General features: G+C 44.1%; 2 protein-coding genes across 5 annotated transcripts in view; both read right to left on the bottom strand.

Moving 5' to 3' along the window:
- Positions 1-1,358, bottom strand: part of LOC121291537 (arf-GAP with SH3 domain, ANK repeat and PH domain-containing protein 2-like) — an 89,223-nt gene extending 87,865 nt beyond the window's left edge. For 2 of the 4 annotated variants that reach the window (XM_041212882.1, XM_041212884.1), the window contains exon 1: positions 996-1,354. In XM_041212882.1, the coding sequence (XP_041068816.1) occupies positions 996-1,121 (126 nt within the window). In that variant the 5' untranslated portion in view covers positions 1,122-1,354. Of the gene's footprint in view, positions 1-995 lie in introns of all 4 variants that reach the window. The other 2 variants (XR_005946023.1, XM_041212883.1) reach the window with 2 other exon arrangements.
- Positions 1,359-23,814: 22,456 nt separating this feature from the next.
- e2f2 (E2F transcription factor 2) overlaps positions 23,815-25,156 on the bottom strand; it is a 45,239-nt gene continuing 43,897 nt past the window's right edge. The window contains exon 7 of the mRNA XM_041213281.1: positions 23,815-24,273. Within this exon, the coding sequence (XP_041069215.1) occupies positions 24,032-24,273 (242 nt within the window). The 3' untranslated portion in view covers positions 23,815-24,031. The remainder of the gene's footprint in view (positions 24,274-25,156) is intronic.

Raw genomic sequence — 25,156 nt, 5'->3', positions numbered from 1 at the left:
TTCAGGGGTGATGTCTGGAAGCATTTCTTCATACAAAGGCTACAAGAAATTTGGAACTCTCTCCTCCAAAATACTATTGAGCAAATGAAACTTTTAAAATTGAGATTTGTTAGGCAAGATGGGCCGAATGGCCTAATTTCTGCTCCCTATGTCTTATGGCTTATGTCTTATGACTGTTAAGGGATATGGAACCAAGGCGGGTGGGTGGAGTTAAGATACAGATCAGCCATGACAGAACTGGCTCGAAGGGCTGAATAGCCTCCTCTTGTTCTGAAGAAAGAGAGAGAGAGTGTGTGAAAGAAACCAGACAGCCTTCCTGCTCCTATCAAATGACTCTGGCATGTGAGAGGATGGGAGCGCAGCGCTGGGATGCGATGCCCCCCCCCCCCCCCCATTGTTAGTTAGCCTCACTGTATCGCTCACACGTAGAGCCAAAACCCGGTCAGTCAGTATCGCAAGGAAAGTAAGAGCGCCGCGGAACATTCATAGGAAGCGAAAACAAAAGGATAACATCAAACGGGATGACTTCACCTCTAGCTCCTGTTTATAAACAAGGTGAGATCAGCCTTGTTAATCTGCTGGAGGCTCTTTAGGGGAAGGCAGCAGTACAGTCACTCGGTTAAACTGTAACAAGAGCTTTCGGACACGACTCCGCCTTCTCCCTCTGCCATTATATTCCCGAATGCAACATTGCAAAGTTTCCCGAGGCGGGCACCTGCTCAAGAAAGCTTTTTACAGAGACGGATTAATAGAGATCTTTGTCGCCGATTTCCCCCCCATCGACCTGATGCAGATGCTGGGGGACATAGTACAGAAGAACCAAAATGTTTCCTAACTAAACTCAAGAAAAATCACACGTTGTTGGCACACAAAGAATCGGGAACATTAGTAGAATTGGAAATGCAGTAAAGCTAAATAACACCCTGTTGCTTAAAAGACTTGAGTTGTTATTCCTCCCCCCCCCGCCCCCCCAATTTTGAACAGAGCACACCCACCTCCTCCAGGGCAGTCACCGTGTTCCTGCAGTTAATCATTTTCGAGGTAAAGTTGGAGGTGATCGGCGAGTTGATGTCCTCCAAAGTCTCACTCACAAACTCGGAGATGCTGATCTGTTCCGGCATCCTGACTTGAAAAATCCTAATGCTTTTTAAAAATAAGCACAATACGTTTCGCCCAGACCAGTGGAGGCATAGACTGAATGAGTGAAAGTTACAAGCAGCGAGTTCAGTCGAGTCAATTTCAGCTCCAGGGTCACTTTGTATCAAACGCTTCGCCCAATCACGTGGGTTCGACTTGGATACAATTTAAAGCAACATTATGCCGCGCAGGAACACGTCAGGGAGGGGAAATCTGGGACTTTTTTCACTCTTGAGTGTGCTTTTCATTTCTGTTGTGTCTGTATCTCTGCTCCCCAGTATCAACAAAAAAAATAATCGTTTTCATGCTTTAACATTTGTAAGAATATTTTTTTATCCCCCCCTTTCCCAAAATTTTCTCCCTCGTCCTCCTCTCCTGATTATTATTTGGGTACGTATCTTTTGGAAGGGAGTCTGCAGCACCCGCATGCGTGTTTAGGGCTATTCGGCTGCAGAAGAATCACAGTTAAGCTGGACTCTTTGCAAGGGGTTTCACTGAATTATAATCAGGAGCAGGAGAGCGGGCTGAGTCCCCCCTTCTCCCTCGCTAACGCAGGTGCACTTCATTTCGTAACACTAACTGTAACTGTAGCTCAACTGAGATCTGCTCACTCAGACCGGGGCTGAAAACAGCTCTGCGCTGCTCAGGGCGCTGTCACTACACGCCAGGCCACCGGGAGAGCTGAAAGGGAATTATTGCAGGGAAGCAGAATGGCAAGACAATGCAACAAATTAAGTCTGTTGACGTCTGCGTTTCCCGTGATAAGTTTTCTTTGTCTTGTCGGAAGTATTGAGAGTTGTGCTGGAATCTGTCACAGTGCAGTCTTATTGCTATGTCTCCCATTCATGAATGTTTTTTCAGTCTCGATTGATCTTTCCATCATCAAAATGCAGTGCAGGGAATTTAATAAGTTACCATATGATTTTTAAACTCTGCCAGGGCTCCATAGCAAAGGCTGCAGCACCATTTCCCCGTGTGGGGGAGGGACGAACAGATGGTGGGTGGAGGGGGCAAGGGGTGGGAGGGGTGATGGGAGAGTACTGCAAAGGAGCCCACCTGAAAGATGCCTGAAGTCCGCTTGGAGCTGGTTGGGCAGGGGCAGGATACTAGCAACCCACACCCTCTGAGGTGTCTGAATACAAGACACCTATCGGGAACACTATTTTCACTTGCATTTCCCCCAAATTAGTCTATTGCATTCATTGCTCCCAATGCGGTCTCCTCTACATTGGGGAGACCAAACGTAAACTGGGCGACCACTTTGCAGAACACCTGGGGTCTGTCTGCAAGAATGACCCAAACCTCCCTGTCGCTTGCCATTTTAACACTCCACCCTGCTCTCTTGCCCACATGTCTGTCTTTGGCTTGCTGCATTGTTCCAGTGAAGCCCAACGCAAACTGGAGGAACAGCACCTCATCTTCCGACTAGGCACTTTACAGCCTTCCGGACTGAATATTGAATTCAACAACTTTAGATCTTGAACTCCCTCCTCCATCCCCACCCCCTTTCTGTTTCTTTCCCCTTCCTTTTGTTTTTTCCAATAATTTATATAAATTTTTCTTTTCCCACCCATTTCCATTATTTTTAAATCTTTTATGCCCCGCTAGTCCTTCCACCCCACCCCCACTAGAGCTGTACCTTGAGTACCCTACCATCCATTCTTAATTAGCACATTCGTTTAGATAATATCACTACCTTCAACACCTCTGTGTTCTTCTTTCTGTGACATCTTTTGATTATCTGTTCCTATCACTGCTTGCTTGTCCCTACAACCACACCACCCCCCCAACTTCCCTACCCCCCCCCCCCCCACCACCTTAAACCAGCTTATATTTCACCCCTCTCCTTATATTCGCTCAGTTCTGTGGAAGGGTCATGAGGACTCGAAACGTCAACTCTTTTCTTCTCCACCGATGCTGCCAGACCTGCTGAGTTTTTCCAGTTAATTCTGTTTTTGTTTTGGATTTCCAGCATCCGCAGTTTTTTGTTTTTAACACTATTTAGTCTGTCCAAAAATGCTCCACTGCCCCCTCTGCAGCATCATACTATTTTTTAAAACAGTTCCAGTACTTTATCTCCACCAGGAGTCCATTCCAAGTGTTGGCACTATTTGTGTAAAGAACTTCCTGGAATCAGTCTTGCATTTGCCTTTGACTGTGTTATGTTCTCCCATTGTCCAACTCTCTCAGTTTAGTTTAAAGCTTTAATCTAGGTTGAACTGTCAATATCAAATATTATCTTGTATCCTGTTCTAAGGTCACTTCAGTTATTTCCTTTCAAGGAAAAAAGCCAAAGTTTCTTCTGTCCTCATAACTCAAAGGAACAAGTATAGAGGAGTGACTTATAGCTTGAAATCTAAACACGGGTTTGGGTGTGTGTGGGGTGGTGGGGGGGGGGGGATTGTATATAGAACAGCAGATACCTGGGTGTGGGTTGGAATCTAATCAAGGGATTCCAACCTTTTCCAATATCCAATATACCCTTCAAAAATGCACTCACCAGATTTCCTTCTTGGTCTCCCCGAGTACTTATCTTCTGGCACAATGCATTTGAGGTATGTATTCAATATGAAGACACTTACTAGCTCAGATTCTGTTATAATACCTCTGTTTTTTTTTCCCAAAAATATACTTTATACATAAGATTTTGTAATGTACTTTTACAATTTTTTCAAATTGAATATCATAGAATGTAATGAAATTCAATTTTTCCACATACAGCATGTTCCACTCTGAGGTGCATCAGTACAATTGTAATACTCTTGGTATTTGCAATATACATTCCGTGTCAGGCATACAGCACAGTTTCCAGTCCTGAGGTACATTATGGCTGAAGGGCCTTGGACAGAAAACTTTCCCCATTGCACCTCTGCAGCGGCTGCCACAAGCTTTAGTGTGTCCCTGAGTACATAGTCCTGGATCTTGGAATGTTCCCAGGATCACTTTCCCAGTGCAGTACTGAGGGAGTACAGTACTGTCAGAAGTGTCATCTTTTGGATGACACATTAAATCAAGGCCCTGTCTGCACACTCGGGTGTATGTAAAAGATTCAGTTGTGAAGAGGAGCAAAAAAGTTCTCCACGGTGCTCTTGCCACTATTCATCCACTAACAAATATCAATGAAACATATTATCTAGTTAGTATCACATTGCTGTTTTTCTGGAGTTTGCTGTATGCAGCATTTATTACAACAGTGACTACACTTCATTGACAGTAAAGCCCTCTGTGGCATCCTTTAGTTGTGACAGGTGCTATAGAAATGCAAGACATACCTTTCTTCTGTGAACTCTGATAGTGCTGACATGCAGTTTTACTGGAGATTGGTAATGTAAGAGTTAAAAACCTGTGCAATTCAATTCAGCTCCACTCCCAACTTTCCAACACAATACGTGTGGTCCCGGGGCCTGGAATAACACTTCTCATATTTCCACACTTATTACAGTTCTGAGCAAAGGGAACTGCTCTTACTTTCAAAATCACCCTAGTAAGTAGATCCAAAGGTTCACCACCCACCCCAGGCCCTCTCCCTTCAGTTCCTGGCAGTTATACTATGTCATGGCCCCAAATACAATATACTTCAGAAGCCAGCTACACAGATGGTCTGCTGTCACTATATAAATAAATTACCAAAAAAAAGAAAAATTGCCTATATTTTCTTGCCATATTTTCTGACCCCCACAACCTACTGCTGCATAATGCTTCCATTCCCTACACTATCGGTGTAGCACAAGTACTGGGACTAACAGCAACATCAGAGCTAATTATTGAATCAGTGTACATATATGTACAAGTCCACCAATCAGGAAAATCCAAATTTCCATCCCTAATAGGGAGAGGAGTTGCATTATTATATAGCATCTTTCACAGGGTCCCGAAGCACTTCACGGGTCCAGTGAAGTACTTCTGTTACATTGTGGTCACTGTTATAATGTTGAAAACACAGCCAATAATTCGTGCACAGCAAGCGCCCATAAACAGCAATGAAGTAAATAACCTAATCATTTGCCCTATTGATGTTGGTTGAGGGATAATTATTGGCCCAGGACACCAAACACTCCACCGCGCTTCTTCAAGATAGCACCATGAAATTCACTCGAGGCCAGATGGGGGCTGGTTTTAACATCACCTCAAAAAGATGGTACCTCCACCAATACAGCACCCCCTTAACCTAACACCTGAGTGGAGTTTTTATGTGCTCAAGTCCCTGAAGTGGGTGCCAAACCCAAAACCTTCTGACTCAGGGATGAGAGTGTAACATGCTGAGCCATGGTTAACATCTACAATCTGCCAGATCAACTAATCTCACCCAAAGGTGCACTTTGTAAATCCAGCAATTGATCTCAGCATATTGATTCATGCAATGGAAAAATATTAGCAAAGCTTGGCACTTATGATCACTATCCCTTACCTCAGTACAAGGTGACAGCCTTGGCTCAGTGGGTGGCTCTCTTTCTCTCTTTACTGAGACAGAAAGTTGTGGGTCCAAGTCCCACTCCAGCACTTGAGCACAAAGTCCAGGCAGACGCTTCCACTGCATTACTGAGGAAGTGCTGCACTGTCAGAGGTGCCGCCTTTCAAGTAAGATGTTAAACTGAGACCCAACTGCCTCTCAAGTGGAAGCGAAAATTCCCATAGCAGTATTTCAGAGAATAGCAAGGAGGCATCCTGACCAGTGGACAGTTTATTTGATCTTTATCTCATTACTGTTTGTGGAGCTTTGCTATGTCCTGATTGCTGCTTGTTTTCTAATTAGAATAGTGGTTATACTTCAAAAAGCACTTCATTGACTATAAAGAGATTTGGTACGTCCTGAGGTTGTGAAAGGCATTACAGAAATCCAAATTGTCTTTCTTTTCCTGCTGGTGACACCATATGCATCTGAACTTCAAGTGAGGATAAAATCTGATTCATCTGTGTTCTCCCCACCCTCAATCCCAGCCCCCCATCTCGGTTCAATGGCCTACTGGCATTCATCATGTAGGTTAACACATGTAGGGTCACCCTTGGACGAGGTTTGGGAGGACTGTAAATATAATATCATTAGCTCTGTGGTGGAATGACTTAAGTTAGAACAGCTGTGTAGTGGCACTACATACATCAAGTTCTGGGATTTCTGTAAAGCAGCTGGAGCTGTGCTGGCCATTCTGGGTGTGAGACGGTGGGGATGTTCTCACTGTTGGAATTAAACCACTGGGAATTTCATTCTGGGAAGTACTTAGAGTAAATGATTCAGCGATACCAGCCCAGAAACTTCAATGAGTTAACACATCTGTACTGGATCACTTAATGAGCAGCAGTGAGCATTCACTTCAGCATCAAATAACATTTCCAGTAACCAGAGGCTAATTAACACACAAGGGTTGATGTCTATTAACCAGAGGCAGATTAACGCATGAAGGCCTGCAACCAGTAACCAGGGCAGGTGAATGCATGGGAGAAGGGAGTGTGTGTGAACCTCGAGAATTCTTAATCTGGCTCCACCAGCACAAATCAGCAGAGTTCCCAGTGGAAAAATATTCAAGCTAGCGGAAGAATCCAGGAGACAATAAGCATCAACAACTTGCATTTATATAGCACCTTTAAAACAGTAAAAGACATCCCAAGTCTTTCACAAGAACGTTAATAAACAAAATTTGACACAAAGCCACCTAAGGAAGTATTAGGAAAGTGGCTTGGCTAAAGAGTTTGGTTTTAAGCAGCATCTTAAAAGAGGAGAGTTAGAGAGGCAGAGAGATTTAAGAAGGGAATTCTAGAGCATAGGGTCTTGTCAGCCAAAGGTCAAGCTACCAATGGTGGAACTATTAAAATCAGAGATACGCAAGAGGTCAGAACTGGAGAAACCCAGGGGGCATGTGGAGGTCACAGAGATAGGTAGGGGTGAGATTTTTAAAGGATAAAGATTTTAAATTCAAGGCATTGCCAGACCAGGAACCAATATAGGTCAGCGACCATAGGGGTGATGGGAGAATATGATTTGGTGCAAGTAGCAGAGCTTTGGATGAGCTCTGAGGCTGGAAGGTAGGAGGCCAGCCAGGAGAACATTAGAATAGCAGGTGAAAGGTCATCAACCTGAAATGTGAACTTTGGTTTTCCCTCCACAGATGCAGTCAGTTCTGCTGAATATTTCCAGCATTTTCTGTTTTTATTTCAGATTTCCAGCAGTATTTTGTATTTGTATTGCAGGTGACTCTGCCAAAGGAAATGTTTAAAGACAAAGCCTTCAGCAGGCCTATATGTTATGTGCACACCTCCACTAAATGCAGACTTTTGCCTAATAGAGGGAGTGTCACCCTAAACCAGACAGCCCTTAGATGAAACACTATTAACTTAATTGCCATTTAATTGTCTGACTGTTCTGGATTATATTGTATTTGGAATGCTTATTACAAAATCTGTTGCCTGTCAGCTCCAGACTCACTGAACCAGTACTGACTCCCTGCTCCCTGGTAACATGAATTTTAATATATCACAACCTCAAATTCTTGCACAGGCTTACCCCAAGGATACTGTTGGGTGATTTGAAATTGGACGGTGGCCAAAAACGAGCGACAGTAAATTGCCAACCCAGATTGAAACTGCCCGATTGTCTTTTGCATTGAAGTCAGTGGAAAAAGGCACAGGATAGCGGCTTGGATCAGTATAGCCTAAACCCAGTCATCAAGCTGGGGACGTATGCTGCTGGTGAGAAATGTCATAGTCAAGTATTTAAGGATGGTAGGATGAGCAAGCGAGTTAATGACTGTTTTAAAAATAGCACAAACAGAAATCTCAATGCAATTTAAACCATGAATCATGAATCCCCATGTAATTTGTACTGGGGGTCTTGGCAAGGTACTGTACTCATTCTTCTTTTCAAATCCCTCCCTGGCCTTACCGTTCCCTATTGATGTGACACCTCCAGACCATAATCTCTGCATTCCTCCAATTCTGGTCTCTTGCAAATCCCCAATTTTCATCGCTCCACTATTGGTGTCTATCCCTAAGCTCTGGAATTCCCTCCCTAAACCTCTCCACCTCTCGATCATGCTCTCCTGTGAGATGGACCTCAAAACCTACTTCTTTGAACAAGCTTTTGGTCACTTGTCCTAATATCTCCTTTTGTGTCTTAGTGTGACATTGTGTTTGATAATGCTCCTGTGAAGGGTCTTGGAATGTGTTATGGTGTTAAAGGTGCTATATAAATAGAAATTGTTTCATGTCCACAGTGGTGTCATTTTAAAAGCTGTCTATTTGTGCTGGAAAAGAATGCAGTCAAGAATATGTTATTGACCTTCCTGTAGAAGCTTGTTAATTTTCACACATTTGCAACCAATGCCCAGTTACTTGTATAATTTGGTTTGGTGAGAAATTCTCTCATGCCTCAGTTTGAGCTGCTCTTTGAAAGAGTGACTCATTAACCACACCCTTCTCATTGTTTTGCACTTGTTTGAGAACACAGCCTATGCTCTGAACAACTAATGTGAGACAGTTGGAGTTTTCTTTGCTTTGATGGACTGGTTTGGTTGACTTTTTACCCAACTTAATGTGTTCCTCTCCTGAAAGGACCAACTGATGTCAAGCGTGCAGGCACCAGCTAAGGTTGCTAACTCTGGTTGAAGGTGTTCCTTGAGATTTCATCACATGAACTCCAGCTGCCCCACCTTCCCATAGCCAATCAAAAAGTGAATAGTTTCTTTGTTAGCTGATTGAATGATGCTTGACTATCAGTCAAACTGATTTTTCCCCATCTCCGGCATTTTTACATTAAAAATGAATAAGTGCGCAAAGAAAACAATTTTTTTAAGCCCATATGGTTTCTCTCTAGCAGACACCATGTCCCAGAGACTCCAGGGCAATCCTGAAGGGTTGACAACCTTACACCCATGATACCAGTAGTTCCTCTGGTACACCTCACCCAAGTGTACTTTCCTCACATATTAACCACGACAAACTTGCTCAACTATGGGCCCTTTACAGCTGAATCCAGTCTTAACCGCAGCTTAATGTCTACACCCATCCTGCATGGTGATTAAGTATAGGAACCATAGCCATTTTCTTCTACTCACTGGTTAGCTACTCTAAAATGGAGGAAATAAAGGACAGGAATTCTTATTTATTTTCCAGACCTCCACTAAAAGCAGAGAACTTCTGCTACCGGAAAATCGGTGGCAAATTTAACATTCATGAACTGTTCTTGTGCAATTCTTTTAGTGGTAACTGCCAGCTCTTTAAAATCCATTTCATACGAGGAGCATTGGAACAGGAGTAGGCCATTCAGCCCCATGAGCCTGTTCCGCCATTTAATTAGACCATGACACTCCATTTAGCTGCCCTGGTTCCATAGCCCTTACCTAACAAAAAACTATCAATTTCAGTTTTGAAATTTTCAAATGAATCCCAGCCTCAACAACCTATATACAACGATATTGAATATAAAGTCAGTGATAGGGAGTGCGATTCATTAGCACCTTTGGTTTGATTTCCTGTAAAACTGGAGGTGGACTAGACTAGGGAAGGTTGTGTTATAACAGAACTACAGGTGGGAAGATGTGTGTTTGCCTCATTACAACAGTCACCGCACTCCAAAGTAATTTCTGGTATTTGAAGCATGCTGGTGATGTTTTCGAGAGATGTGATAAAGGTGCTGATGAGATGTTAAAACAACTCTCCATCTGCCCCCTCAGCCGGAAGTGAAAAAAAAATCCCATGGCACTAATTCAAAGAAAAGTAGTGCAGTTCTTCCTAGTGGCCCGGATGACATTTATCCCTCAACCAGCATCACCTAAAACAACTGGCTGTTACGTTTGTGCAAGCTTCATTTAGCTGTGAAGAACTTTTGGGCATCTGGAGGTCATGAAATGTGCTTCATTAATGCACAAACCTTTGCATGCCTGTTTCTTCAGCATTAACACTCCATACCTGCCCTTCTATTTCACCCAGTTTTCCTTTCCCTGGGGAAGATTTCCTCAGCTCAGGCTGAAAAACCTGTACCTTGAAGATACCGACTTTTTCAAAAGTGGAATATTTCATCTAATTTCAGGAAATAAACTAAAGGTTCCTGAGCTTGTTTGTCTCTACTGGCAGGTTTATGGGAGACAAATTCTCTATTTAAACCCATAGCCGCAGAAGTGTTTAGACATACAATGGCCAGTGCCTGTTTGAATAACAAAGTTCCGTCTGTGTAAAAGATCAGAATAATTTAATCTGAGGCGAGCTGTTATGATTTGGAATACAATACCTGAAAGGGTGGTGGAAGTAGATCCAATAGTAACTTTCAAAAGGGAATTCGATATATAATTGAAAAAAGGGGAAAAAATGGGAGGGCTGGGGGGCAGGAGCAGGGGGAGCATGACAAATTGGATAGCGCTTTCAAAGAGGAACAATGCACCACATGGTTTCCTCCCTGCTGTAAGGTTCTATATTTCTAACATATCACTTAGCAAGGAGTGCCATTCTGTTAAGCAGGATGAATTTCCCAGTTGAATTCAATTGGAAATTTAGTGTAGTAACAATCAGCTCGACTGCTTTTTCTGGCATCGTGCCTGCACTTGTGGGCATTGCAAATACAAGACACAACATGTGTCCACATCTGTTGCGCAGTAATAACCAACAACAGGGAATCTGTTTGTTGATTTTCTTTCCCCCACCACACTGCCCCCCCCACCCGCCCGCCTGTCTGTCTGTCCCTCCTCTTCTCCTCAAGTTTCTGAATCTGGCTGGAGTCAGTGTTCTGGCCAATGTTTATCCCACAAACAACATCCTTCAAAAAAAAAAACAATTACCTGCTTGTTATCTCAGTGCTGTTTGTGGTACAGTGTGCACAAATTTGCTGCTATTTTTCCCTACTGTACAGAGTGAGATACATGAAGCATGTGCGTGAAGAATGTGAATGAGAGTGTCCATGAAGACGGTGTATATGAAAAATGAGTTGTCAGAGGCCGCCTTTGGCTCATATTTTCAGAAGACGAAATTGACAAACAAACAATGGCCTACTCCTGATGATTCTGTCCCTTATTGTGCAACAAAAGTTGAATTATCAGAGAATTAGAAGCAAGAGTAGACTATATATGAAGTACCGATGAGTCCAAATCATTGCTAAGCTTCTTATAACTCCTTTAGCAATAAGACACAGTAACAATAATGGCTATTGTTGATAATGTTTAAAATGACACATTAATCTCAGGAGATGACCAGTGCAAACAGTTTGCTAAGTAGATGGAGAGTCAGGAACATCTGCTGACCTAGGGGCAAATACCAGTCATTGTGCAGAGGCTCTCCCACTTGCACCAATCATCACCTAAAGTTATATCAGGAGTTCAGGAATCCTAATGGAAAATTGGCCTTCAGGGAGCCTCAAAATTCACCGTGAGCTTTGGGTTAATTTCACTCACAGGTGAGTGAATGAACCAATCCTGAAATGTCAACTCTTTCTCTCAGATGATGCTAGACCTGCTGGGTATTTCCAGCATTTTCGGTTTTTATTTAGCATAACCTATCTACTTTCAAATTATTTTCCCCCAAAAATGAACCCAAGTGCTTGGTTTGCACTTTATATGGCTTTATTAAGCTGCAATTATTTTCCACGGTTTGTGAATCTGTACCCCCCTTTGTTCCTCCACCCCATTTCTAATCTTATTTTCCAATGTGCATGTGGTCCCATTACTCCTGCAACTAAAAGGCACCAGATCACCTTTGTCTATGCTGAATATGACTTAATAACTGCAGCAAGCATGAAAGTCTACAGGACCTCCCGATCTATTTAATTAAACCCTCACCTGAGGCAGGCACACAATGCAGATGTACACAGCACCTCTGTCCACACCACCCCTCACCCTAGAAACTACATGCGAGAAGGTGCAGACCATCAGAACAAAGGCCCATTTTTCCATAGGACAAACCCAACTGAAAAAACCTCCTTAAGTGTCAAAGATTATGGTGGAGCCCCACACTACCTCAACTTCAGTGTCAGAAGGAAAACACATTTGTAAACGTCACTATATACAAATACAATTTTTTTTTTTACAGGGAGAAGTTCAGAACCCTGGAGAAGCAGAGATTTAAGGGTCCATGTCCATAGGATAGGTACACAAAAATATTTTAAAAGACCAATGGAATGTCAGCCTTCAGCTGAAAGTGGCTAGAATACAAAGGGATGAACATTATACTGCAGTTGAAAATGGGTTTGGTTAAACTGCATCTGGAGTTTCTGGATTCAGTTCTGAGTACCTGACCTTAGGAAGAATATACTGGCCTTGGGGAGGGACCAGCACAGGTTCATCAGAATAATATCAGTGGGAAAACAATTGAATTATAAGGAAAGGTTGCATGGACTGGGCTTGTGGGATTAGGAGGTCTTGTGGCACAGTAGGTGGCAACCCTACCTCTAGTTTCAGGCTCAAGTCCCACTTCAGGACTTGATGGCTGTGGAAGGTGTGTTCATAACGTGGCCAAACAGGTTGCTTATGATTGATTACGTGGTATCTTCCTATCCCTACACTATCTTCAACCGCCCATTTCACCCTATGCCCACTCACCCCCCCAACCACTCACCCAGAATCCACTATGGGCAGACCTCGGGATATCTTTGAAATGGACCACCCCAGCTACTGAAGCAAAGCCTGAAAAATCCTTCCAGTACACCCGTTAGTCAGCAGGGGAGTTCCCTGGTCAGTCATACTGCAGAAGGCAACGGCAAACCACTGCAGTACTTTGCCAAGCATAATCATGTAATCATGTGTTGATCCAATGGAAGTCCATGGTCACGAACACCCTTTTAGGACATGGCACCTGGAGGAGGATATATTAAGGATGATCTAAATGGCAGGGGGGGGGGGGGGAGGTGGGGGTGTGCAGGGGGGGGGGAGTTAAGGTGATTAAATAATTTGATTGGGTAGGCAGTGAGAAAACATTCCCTTTGCTTGAGAATCCAGAGGAGAGCACAACCTTAAGGTTACAGCTTGGCCATTCAGGGTTGATGCACTTCCTCACACCAAAGATGGTGTAAATCTGGAAGTCTCTCCCTGAAGTAGTTGCAGAGACTGGGGGCTGGATTTTCATGTTGGGCTCAGGAAATGCCAGTCTGGCCATTTCCCAAGATTGGAAACCCGAACCAGTCACCTCTGCCTGTACCGGTCATATTTTTATCCCTTGGAGATGTGGGGCAGGCAGGTTAATTTGGACATTGACAGCTCAATTCATTTGGACATAGTCCTTGTTCCCCTATCCCTCGCCCCTCCACCCAACCCCCATGTCTCCTCATATCCTCACACCACCTCATATCCCTATGTCACTCTATGTCCCCTCATACAGACACCACACCCCTCCCCCCAACACACAAATGTTTCCTCCATAGCCACTCATCCATTAGTCATTATGCGCAGACCTCAGGATATCTTTGAAATGGACCACCTCAGCTATCAGAACAAACCCTAGGATATGTCAACAGAGTAATTCGTATGGCTGGGGCTGATACAATGTGAATGACTGTGATGTCACCAGGAATGGATCTCTCAGGGAAGAAAGCAGATTGCCTGTCAATCAATGGAGTATGCTAGTCCACTGACATTCCCACTACACCACCGTCTCCCCCTGTGAACCTGTGAAAAGGTCAAACAAAACTAGTACACGGTCAGGAAGGCACTGCTAATTAGAAAGGGGTCAAAAATCCTAAATTCTTTTATTTTCCTGCCTCCATTGAGCAACAAAAGTCTGGTCCCGGGAATCAAATGGAAACCTGAGATCGATAGATTTTTTTTAAGGGGGGGGGTGCGGAAGGTGGAAGTCAGGGATATAGAGCAAAGTAATGTAAATGGAATTCAGGAACACATCAGCCATGATCCAACTAATTGGCAGGACAAGCTGGATGGCCTCCCACCTGTTCATATAGCATTAGCTAACAAAAGTCTATTGATCAGATGAGGAAGGAAATAATCCTGCCCACAGACTCCAAGAGAAAATCAGGTCAAACCTGGTAACATCCCAGGTCTGTGCGAGGTCACTTACTCACTGGTGATGCGTCAACATGCACAAATATGAGAGCTAATACTGATAGGTGACATGAAGAACACCACTCCACCCAAGTGTCTTCCTTTTACAGGTGCTAAAAGAGAATTGCACGTTACTAGCAGGTGTGAGAGAAAGCAATCAGTCATAATTATTTTGAATTTCAGTTCATTATGCCTCCCTTTTGCCAAGAGTCATAACACTGACCTGTAATCAAACCTGTTTCCAGTCATGATTCAGCATCGTTTTTGTGTCCCTACCTATTTTAATCCTCCCTTTTGTGTGAAAATTACATTCTCCTCAGTCAAGTTAACATAGGGACTTTAGAAGAAGGCAAGATTCTAAAACCAACAATTGTGCCGGCCGACTATGTGTTTAACTGTGAAAAAGCACCTTCTCAGGGTTGGAGACGGTGTCAGCTGCTCTATTCCCTCCTCTCACAGAGGGAAGGAAGTAGCTGTGGGTCTAGAGCCACATGTAGGCCAGACCAGGTAAGGATGGCAGATTTCCTTCCCTAAAAAGGACATTAGTGAACCAGAAGGATTTTGATGATAGTCTTCATAATGGTGACAATTAACTTTTTAATTCCAGATTATATTTTAAATCTACTAATTAAATTTAAATCCCACCCAGCTGCCATAGTGGAATTTGAATCTTCCCAACTTTGCTGCTGTGTCAATAGGTGTGTCAGCACACCATGGAAATGAGTAAAGCTGGTCTCTGCTTTCTCCTTATTAGCTGAAGCCAGCCACTGTTACACATGTCCAGGAAATCCCTTCAGACTGGGATAGATTGGAGGGGAGAAGAAAGACAGGAAGAGGAGCAACTCAGCTTTCTGTTCACATTCCAGTGACACTCACTTTAAAGTGCATGTGTGAGAAAGGTATCGCTCAGTGGGTACAGAGCACCCTTGCAACTGAGATGAAGGATGTAGGTTCAAGCCCCAGTCCAGAGACTCAAGCACAAAATCTAGGCTGACACTTCAGTGTAGTACTGAGAGAAGTGCCAGCGTTCAGCTGAGATGTTAAAGGGAGGCCCTGTCTGCTGTCTCAGGTTGATTAGACAGGAACAGCAGAGTTATTACCCCCACTACCTGGCCAATACATATCCCCCAATCACCACATAAAACAGAGGATCTGCTCAATATTTCAAGTGTCGTTTGTTGTGTCTTGCTGTGCATAAATTGTTGCATTGCCTCCAATAGTGACGACATTTCAGAAAGTACTTCATTGGCTGGGAAATGCTTGGGGATATCCAGAGGTGATAAAAGGTGCTATATAAATACAAGTCTTTCTATGGGCTTGTCTTTGAAAACCCTTCTCCCCAGTTGAATACAATTTTGACCCTCAGCATCTCATTTGTCACATAAGAAACATTTAGAAAGTACAGGCTGGGATTGTAGTGCCTGCGAAATTATGCCCCAGCAATGAATGCCTTCACAAGACACAAGCATTAAGGGTAGGAGAGACAGGGGAGAAATAAGCATGAGACAGGATAAACTAATACCCACGAGACTTGGAGAATCAGTCTTTTATTTTCAATTTTTTTAATACTAAATCAAGTGCCACACTTTTTTTTGCATCTTAAAAACACACACACACACACACAAACACACACACAAAACATTCAATATCCTAGCATTCCTTTTCTGGTTTGTTTAAAAAGGAAACCAACATTTAAATACATCACTGGAAACTAAGGCAACAGCTCAAACCTGGGTAAATATACAGTCATTCCTATGTACAATTTTACAATCACAGGCCACCTCTTTAGAGAGAAAGAATTCATTTACACCAACTTCAGGCCAATCTGTGAAATCCCATATCGGTGGCTTTCTGCCTCCCCAGATTTTGTTACATAGACAAATCCTTGGTTGATCTGTGTTTGGAAATGCATTGAACATGAGTGTGCTGGAATTGATACCCTCAGAAATACCCAGCCCATCTAGTTGGGCAAGTCAATAGTATTAAGGTGCAAAAAGCTGCTGGAATAATCCAAGGGATTTCCAGTCACTCCATATACTCATTCTCTTCTTACCCTTGTCTAAGAAGGTGCAGGCCGGTTTGGAGTTGGTCGCCTGAGCTACCCTTCATGTCTGAACCTAGGCCTCGAGTGTTGGCAGGCTGATCACCACTGAGCCTCATATGATTGATGGTCACAGTGCTTTATTATTCTAAGGTTCTGAACCTAGGAGAAGGTCCAACAAATCAGAAGAATCAACTTCAAGCCACCCTTATACGTGTCTGAACAAGCCGGGCATAGAGCTCAGAAACCTCTCCCTACAGGAGGGATTGAGGGGCCAAGGGAAGAAAAATACACAAATATGTATGAAGGGAATGATGCCAAAGCATCACACTGATCAGGGAGTGCAACCAGAGCCACAATTCAAAACAGCACTACTGGATTAGATTCTGTAAAAGGTGGGCACAATAGGAAGAGGGCTATTAGTCCCAATGTCCTATATTGTCAGGTAGGCCAAGGATTGGATTTTTCAGCTTGGATTTCCAGCCTAAACTGTCCCAAAAGAGAGCACAAGCAGCTTCAGGCACCCATGGGCGAATGTTGGTTTCTGGGCTTTGAGACAAGAAACAGGGAACAAGCACCCTGCTTTCACACTAATCTCCACACTTTCACTGTCGTCATTTATGAAGAGCCAGCAGCACTCCATTTAACATAGGACATCACCAATCCCTTCGATCTTGCAGAGGGAATTTTGGGAGAAGAAAAAGGACGATTACATTTCAACCAGCAAAGTACTTCTTCCAATTAATTCGATAAAAAAAGCTGCCCATCCCGTGAATCAGTCAGTTTTGATTTCATTTACACAAGAGGTGGACAAGAACCTGGGTGCAAAGGGGCAGGGGTGGCGGGGAAGAGAAAAAGAGAGAAAGGCCGGAGGGTGGGGGTGGGGGGTGGGGGGGTGAAGAGGGACGGACGAGACAACGGGAAGCTGCAAAACCAGGACAAAAATTGTTCAAACTCAGCACAGCAATGTATGCAAATCAGTGCGGCGGAGAGATTAGCTAATTAAAACTGTTCTCTGCTGTCCCAGTATCCAGCTATGGAAATCTACTAACGCTCACTGTACATTATTAACAGACTCTCTACACTCTTGCTTCTGTACAAAACTTGCACCACAGGATATCAAATACCAGGACAGGAACTAGTGGCAAGATCCAAACAGCATTAGGGTCTCAAAATAAACACCTTATACTCTGGATATTACAGGAAGGAAAGCATCCTAAAATGGGACATTCTGATGATGCAATGTGTTGTTCTAATGCCCTGCCATTAGGTGTTACGAAATAACCTACACATTCACCTACAAAGCAAGGTTAGAGACATCTAGCAGCTTCTGTTCCTTCCCCTTTTGTCCTCATCGATTCAATGTTGGTCTCCCGTGTACAATCCAGGAGAGAATCAGACTTGGTTGTGATGGTCAAATAACCTGCCAACACTTAACCACCTGTGCCAGGGCATGAAGGACAACTACTAGGCTAAAATAAGCCAACCAGCTCCCAAAAGGACCTGCGCTGCAGTGGGAGTCAGTATCTTTGCGAGGGGAGAAAGCTGAAAATTCTACATGTGGACTTTTCAGCAGAAGTCACTGGACTATAACCAGCAACAAAAATCCCAGGTGATTTTATTTTTGTAAATATTCAGAGCTGTTAGGATATGGAATGCTCCTTACCAGACAAATTAATGGATACAGCATCCAAAATAGCATTTTTCTTTGAAAAATGTGAAATGGATAAATATTTGCAAAATAAATATTTAAATAGGCAAGGAAGTGGATTGCTCTTTCAGAAGGTTGGCACAGGGTGAAATGGGCTGAAAGGCTTGCTATAACATTTCAATTCTCATTATTGGCATATCACAGCCTGTGACTAGCTCAGATGCTGGATTCTACAAGACCATTCACTTATCAACTAGGAAAATGAAAATACTTTTCTTTCTGCAATCAAAGAGTTTATAGAGAAAAAGGTATTTTAAAAAAAGCCTGGAACTTAACCTGCAAGAGACACATACAAACCTCCAGAGTTAAACTCTCTCAAACCCTGATACAAAATGCTACGATACACAGTCACACAGGGCTTTTTAAATGGCTGATTTGTGATATTTAAGCTATTGTTCATTTCACAACCAAAACAATAAAATTACAAATATTAATATACATTTACAAGTTGAACTTTGCCCAAATCAGTTAGGTCATAGTCGGGCAATTGCTCAACACATGGGACAATCTTGAAAAAGCCAGAGGCAAAATTGATAATTAGATTTGGATTATATCCAAATCTTGGACACTGAATAATGGATGAGGGGGAGTGAGAAACAAATACACACATGATACACAGCCACATTTTCTTCATCCAACTTTAGCTGCATAATTCACTTAGAATAAGGTGAATTTTCATTAATTCCATTGGTCCCATCAGACGAAACTAGACAAAGAAATTCACGTGCACACATTTATCCACTAACCTGAACCAAGTTCAGGGCATGGTTTTTGGTCAGTGTTATTAAAACCAGTAAAATTCTCATTAACGACCTTCGGAGAGTGGGCCAGCCTACGTAGCTAACACAGTGTACAACAGAGCCAGAGTCCAGGAAAGGGAGTGGTGGAGGAGATGATTAACCCCTGGTTTTGAGTCTCCAGGATAGGAGAAGGAACACAGTGCAATGATGCTGGATTTCATCATGAAAGGACACAGTGAGAAGGAAAACTGTGCAGCATGCAACAACTGGAGCAGAGGAGTGACACGAGAAGTTCCGATTTAACAAATGCTCTATTGCCTGTGTGCCATATTGCACAAGAGCTAGAGGAAAATATTCGGAATTGAATTTTCAGCACAAGAGCAGAGCAAGATTCTTGTTATGTGACAATTCAGTGACCAGTGCGGCTCTCAAAGTGCAACATCGGGTTTGGAAGATGATGGGCAAATTAAAAGTTAGTCCCTGACTGCCTCAAAATTCACAACATCTAGGGAATCCAGAGCATTGAAAATAAAAGATTGCAACGATTGGTCAGGGTCTTCACATGGAAGAAAGTGTGTTGAAATCCTCTTCAACTAAAATACCAAGATCACAAGGACCAGGGACCAAATGGAGGAAGAAAACTTCAACATGGTAGTCACTACAGCCAGGAGTGACAGCCACAGGGTAAACCACCTTCCTGCTCACACCTCCATCATTTGGGGAAAAGCTCCCCACAAATGTCAAGGATCCAATTATTAGCAACATGTTGGATTGCTCTGGAGTCTCTAGGAATTAAAGACAACCCTCAGGAGAGTGATATGAGGTAGCCCCAAGACACAAATCATCCAGGTGTTAAAAAATAAAAAGGGTTTTGACTTACTTTCCTTTGGACATTTGTTACAGAAATCAGAGATGAGAAAAAAAAAACCCATTTGGTTCAAAGGTCCAGAATGACCCGATTGGTCACGGGAAGGCGGAACATCACAAGGTGACCAATGGTGTGAATGCGGGGGCGGGGCAGTTGGAGGCAGGAAGTCATGCGATGAAACCCCCAGGACTGAATTTCAGAGCTCTCAACCCTGACAACATACGCGAGAGAGAGAGAGAGAGAGGGAGAGAGAGATGATGCAGTTAAGAAAATTAAAATTGAATTAAATAAAATTGTTCAGACACAAGTCTGGTCACGTACAGGGAGAATAAAGTGCTCCGGTAACAACACAAGAGGCACAGCTGGCCCTGTGTAAATCTAAACTCCGAGCCTCAGGAGAGAAGCCCTCTCAAAGCTCAGCCTGCTGTCAGACCAGGAATGGGCGCTGGAAATGTCAAAGCTCCCTCTGCTGGCGAGGAGCTGATACTGCACAAGTCCAACTTGCCAAAAAACCCCACAGCACTCGATAGCTAAAAAGCAGCTTTGCTAAAGTGAGTTTATGATTGCATTTACAAACGCAAAGTCTAGCCCAGGGTTTAAAAAAAAGTTCCCAAGACAATTCACCTCAACTTTCCTCACTAGTTCCAGGAGTCTTGCAGCACAGGAGGCCCCGTCGTGCCTGTGACAGCTCTTTCAAAGTGCTGTTCAATTTAATGCCGCACCCCAGCAAACAAGAGTATTCCTTAATCCACCCAGGACTCAAGGACGCAGAGCCACCAAGCATAGCCCAATGGTACTTTTCCGTTATTCTGCTGGCCACCCTACCCCACAATTTCCTCCGCCTATTCAGAACGTGCTGGCGTTTGCTGGGGTACAGACGAGGTATGAGTGGACCAACCTCAAATGCTCTTGCCACATCATTCCCCCCATCTGCAAATTAGGAAAAGTGCACCAGAACTATTACACCACAAAAAGCATCACCCACCCACCCAAAATGCACACATGTACCTTCTGTCCGACAAGTGCTCTTTGGACTCTGATCAGGAGCTCCAGATGATTTCCCCACCTGAATGGGCTCCATTAAGAACCAATTAGGCAAGTTATGGTTACAAATTTCTCATCCACTCGGATCACATTGTGATAGGTAAACACAGAAGCACACCAAGGATCTTATTGAACCATGATGATGTCAAGTTAATGAAGTCAATGAGTTCACGCTGGCCAATTCTTCTTCAGTTCAGTGAGTTCACACCAATCAAGTGTCAGGTCTAAACCAAGAAACATTTTCAAGTGCAGAGTTCTCAGGAAGATAGCTACACCTGGCAATCTTAAATATCCAGCTCAACAAAGGCTGCTTGCTCCCTCCTCTCAACAGGTAATGGCAGTGAGCATTTATAACAAAGGTTCCACTGGAACCAGAGAAGGGGTTGGCTGCTGGGGGAGGGTAGCGGGGAAGAGCCTGTTATGATCGACTCTCCTTGCAGTCTCCAATTTCTGACCACGTTAAGAACAGATGGAATGGAAGATTCAGAAAGTAAAAAGGGTACAGATGAGATACCTCCACGTGTCCAAAACAGCCGGTCCCCTTTGTCACCCATTTCTTCCACATTGCCCTATAGCAATGGCTGCTGAGCTCCTGCAAACTCTCAGCAGATAATCGAGACTATACCACACCTTTAACTCAAACAGCACTCACAAATACACACCACCCCAAACACAACTATGCATATTTTATATAAAAGCCTACAACTAAAAACTCTGCTCTATGTACACATCAACAATTTTTTTTGTTACAATTTCAAAAAATATCTACAGATTTTACCAACTTTTTTTTGGCAATTAAACAGGTGCTGCTTGGTTTTAAAAGCTGGAATGTTGACACAATGCTTTGGTCGGACAGTGGGCATGAGCGACACACACAGGGACACGGAAACAGGAGCAAGGTCCACTCTGAGACAAAGCACGAGAGTGGGTCAAATGCAAGGAATGCCAGAGGGAAAGGGGCAGCTCCCTCAATGATTCAGCACAGGCACACCAGAGGGAATGACTTGCTAGAAAACTCCAAAAAAATTTAAACCAACGTCTGGTTTGCGAAACGCATCTCAAGACCCAGACAGGTCTTATTTAGGATTCACCTACCAGCCAAGGTTGAGTGGAAACCTGCAACTCCCAAACTACCAAATTCAAGAAAACGACCCAAATACATCCAGAAAGGGATCACTGAGGCAGAGTCTGGCGAGGCACAGATAGAACACCACAGCTTTAGTGACACAGTACTTTCCATTCTTGTGGCAACAAAATGTTTGCTTGGGAAGAGGAAAGTTTTTTTTTGCTGGGATGAAGTTTAAGATCAGCCAAGCCAAAAAAACAGATCACAGAAAGGAAGAAAAAAAGTGAACTCTCTTTCCAACACCTCAGATATATCTGGAGTGGTTCTCAGAACAAGTGAGAATCCACAGCTTCACCCACAGGAAGTGACTGGCACCCATCTCCCCTGAGAAACACCAATTTCAATAGATTACACTTGATAAACGTAAGCAGTTTTAAAACCGGCATCATTTAAAAGAGTTGTCTTTTTTTTTTAAAAAAAGCACCATTAGAAATCTAATCAGTAAACACACTACAGAGGAACAATCCACCAAACACACTGCCACAAGGGACTAGAGGGAGTCTCGCCACAAGTAATCACATCCACATTCCTCCCCAGCTTGGACCACCCTCTCCCCTGGGCATGGTTCTGCAATCACCCACTGGTTCCTCGGTTGGGTGGCCATTCTTTATAGGAATGCAAATATCCAATGGCTATTTGACTGCAAGAGGCATGGCAGCCGATACTTTTTCATCTCCTGACCCCTACCCGCTTTCTTGTCCCATAGGCACCAAGGCTAATGATATATCCTGGGGGGAGATTTAATGATTCAAGAGACAGAACCCAGCATCGCCACAGTGACAGCCGCTCAGCATCAGACGAGCACTGTGTTTAGGAATCCAAGTCACACTGTATGGGACCTTTCTCTTTTAAAAACATTCCTCTGTAATAGTTAAGTTTGCAGTGAATGTGGATAATCCCATTTGGGGATGGAGTTGGTGAGGCAGTAAACACAAAGTCAAGAGTTAGGAGGAATAGGCCATTCAGCCCCTCGAGCCTGCTCCACCATTCTGTTATATCATGGCTGATCTGACTGTGGCCTCACCTCCACTTTCCTGTCTGACCTCCCCCCCAATCCCCAAAGCCCCCCAGAACCCCCGAATCCCTTGTCGATCAAAAATCAAACTCAGCCTTGAATATATTCAATGACCCAGCCTCCATTGCTCTCTGAGGAAGTGAATTCCACAGACAATAGCCGAGAGGAAAAAACACAATTCTCATCTGTCACAACCCCTTCTCCCTCAGGTCACAGTGACTTAACAGTGTGACAGTCAGGGTTATTGACCATCAAGCTAGGTGTTAATTCAGCTCGGGATTTCTTCCAGCCTATTTCACACTCTGCCCAAATGAGAATTCATGTTTGGTAATGGGCGTGGCAATCAGAATGTAGACCAATGACGCGGAAGATCTCTCGTTTCGATTTCCTGGGCAATGTACAGAACAAGGGACAAAAAAAAAAAAGCAGCAAATCCTGCATTCTGGATCCCACTGCCTTGTGGGTCAACCCTCCCCATGTGCCCAAAGATCTACGGGTTAAAAAACTGACCCAGTCACCTGAAGACCCATGTGGCCCTGAGCAGATGCCAGTCTGAAATTGAGGGACCGCCTACGATTCAGAAACCACGAATCCCAAGTGCTGTTCAAGTGATTCCTCTGAGTGCAGCCAATCAGTCTGAAATAGGGTGAGGTGCAAACAACCTAAAGGGGCGGAGTGTCAGTGATGTATTTTGCTCGGTTTTCAAACAGAGCCAGAGTGACAGGACTGCAGCAGGTTGGGGCTGCAGGAAATTTTAAATAGTTGGGAATAAAAGAGAATATGAGAAACTATACCCGTCAAATAATCAGAGAAAGAACTCAGCTGCCAGGGGTGCAAGGTAGGGCTAAATGGTGGCAGTGGACAGTGAAATGCAGCCTCATGCATCTTTCTACCTGCCCCCACCACCTCCCCCCGACTTGTATCAGTTACAAACGAGGCTTCAGATGGGTGGGCACTGCTGCGGTCAACTCGATAACAAACGCACGCGACAGCAGGGTGGCGAGACTCCCTCTTTCAGACCGCCAGGCTCCAAACTCTCACGTATAGGCAGCAGCACAGACTCCAAACCACGAGGAGCAGTTCCTGCTCCGTACCACCACCACCACCACCACCCCCCCCCCCCCCCCGCCAACCCCCACAACCCATCCTCTTGGATTCCAGCAGCCAGTTGGGAATGTCAAGAACCTGCCAACTCCCAAGATGCCACGGCGATGTTGGCAGAAAGTCTGGTGTTGCCCCTTTAAGTGGTCAAGGTTAAATATGCGGGGCCGCTGCCTTCCTCTACAGTCATTCGATACAGTCACGATCACTATTAAAAAAATAAAACCTCTGGGCCGAGGAGCTGTGGGGCTGGGGGAGAGTTGGAGGGGGGTAGTGGGCGGGGCTAGTTGCGGAGCAGTTCGTCCAGGTCATAGGAGTCGAAGAGATCGCTGACTCCTTCCCCATCCTCCAGGCTCCACAGGTAGTCCTCCCGGTCCAAGGGCGGTGAGAAGCTGACGAAAGGGGCATCGCCGTAGGATGTGGAAGGGAGTTGGTCCTCCGTCTGCTGGAGGAGGTGATGAGGTAGGCCGAGGACTCCATCTTCACAGTCCAGCAGTGAATTCGACAAGACTGGTTTCAGGTCGTCTGAAAATAACGAGGAGTGGGGGGAGAAAATAAATTAATTTATTCTTGGATGCGAGCCTGCCTGGCAGAACCCAATTCCTCTAGCTCCGGTGTTGGTTAATGAGATAGGAAAAGGCCATTCAGCCCCTCATTACCGTTCAGCCTTTCAGTTACATCATGACTGATCTGCACCTTAGCTCCATCCACCTGCCTTCAGAAATCATAGCATGACACAGGGGGAGGACATTCTGCTCATGGTGCCTTGGTTCCATAACCCTTACCTCGCAAAAATCTATCAAACTGGAGTGTCGAAATTTTCAACTGACCCCACTGGCCTCGGCTGCTTTTTGAGGGAAGAGTTGACGTCAGAAAGCTTTGCTTCACACAGAGAAGAGTGAAAATCTGGAAGACTGGACGATTAAAGGTAATCTTCCAGATTTCCACTATTGTGTGTGTGAAGCAAAGCTTTCTGACATCACCCTGGGATGGTGCATCTCTAATTTTACAATTAAGTCTCCTTGTTCTAGATTCCCCTCAGAGAAAATAGCTTCTGTTCATCTACCTACTCAATTCCTTTAATCATCCAATTCCTCATTCCAATCACTTGTCAATCTTCTATTTGCAAGGGAATATAAGCCTGATCAGACAACCTGTTTGCAATTTAACCCTTTTAAGCTCCAGTGTCATTCTGGTGAATCCACACTGCACTCCCCACCCCCTCCAATGCCAATATATCCTGCAGGGTCCAGAAACATAGAAAATAGAAGCAGGAGTAGGTCAGTCGACCTTTCGAGCCTGCTCCACCATTCAATATGGTCATGGCTGATCCTCAACGCTCTCTCCCCATACCCCTCGACGCCTTTAGAGTCTGAGCCTTTAGAACTGAACAAAGGGTTTTTAAAAT

This window comes from Carcharodon carcharias, chromosome 19 (assembly GCF_017639515.1).
Source record: "Carcharodon carcharias isolate sCarCar2 chromosome 19, sCarCar2.pri, whole genome shotgun sequence".
NCBI classification, from domain to species: Eukaryota; Metazoa; Chordata; class Chondrichthyes; order Lamniformes; family Lamnidae; genus Carcharodon; species Carcharodon carcharias.
The sequence above is the reverse complement of the archived record's forward strand: the minus strand, read 5'-3'. Positions and strand labels throughout refer to the sequence as shown.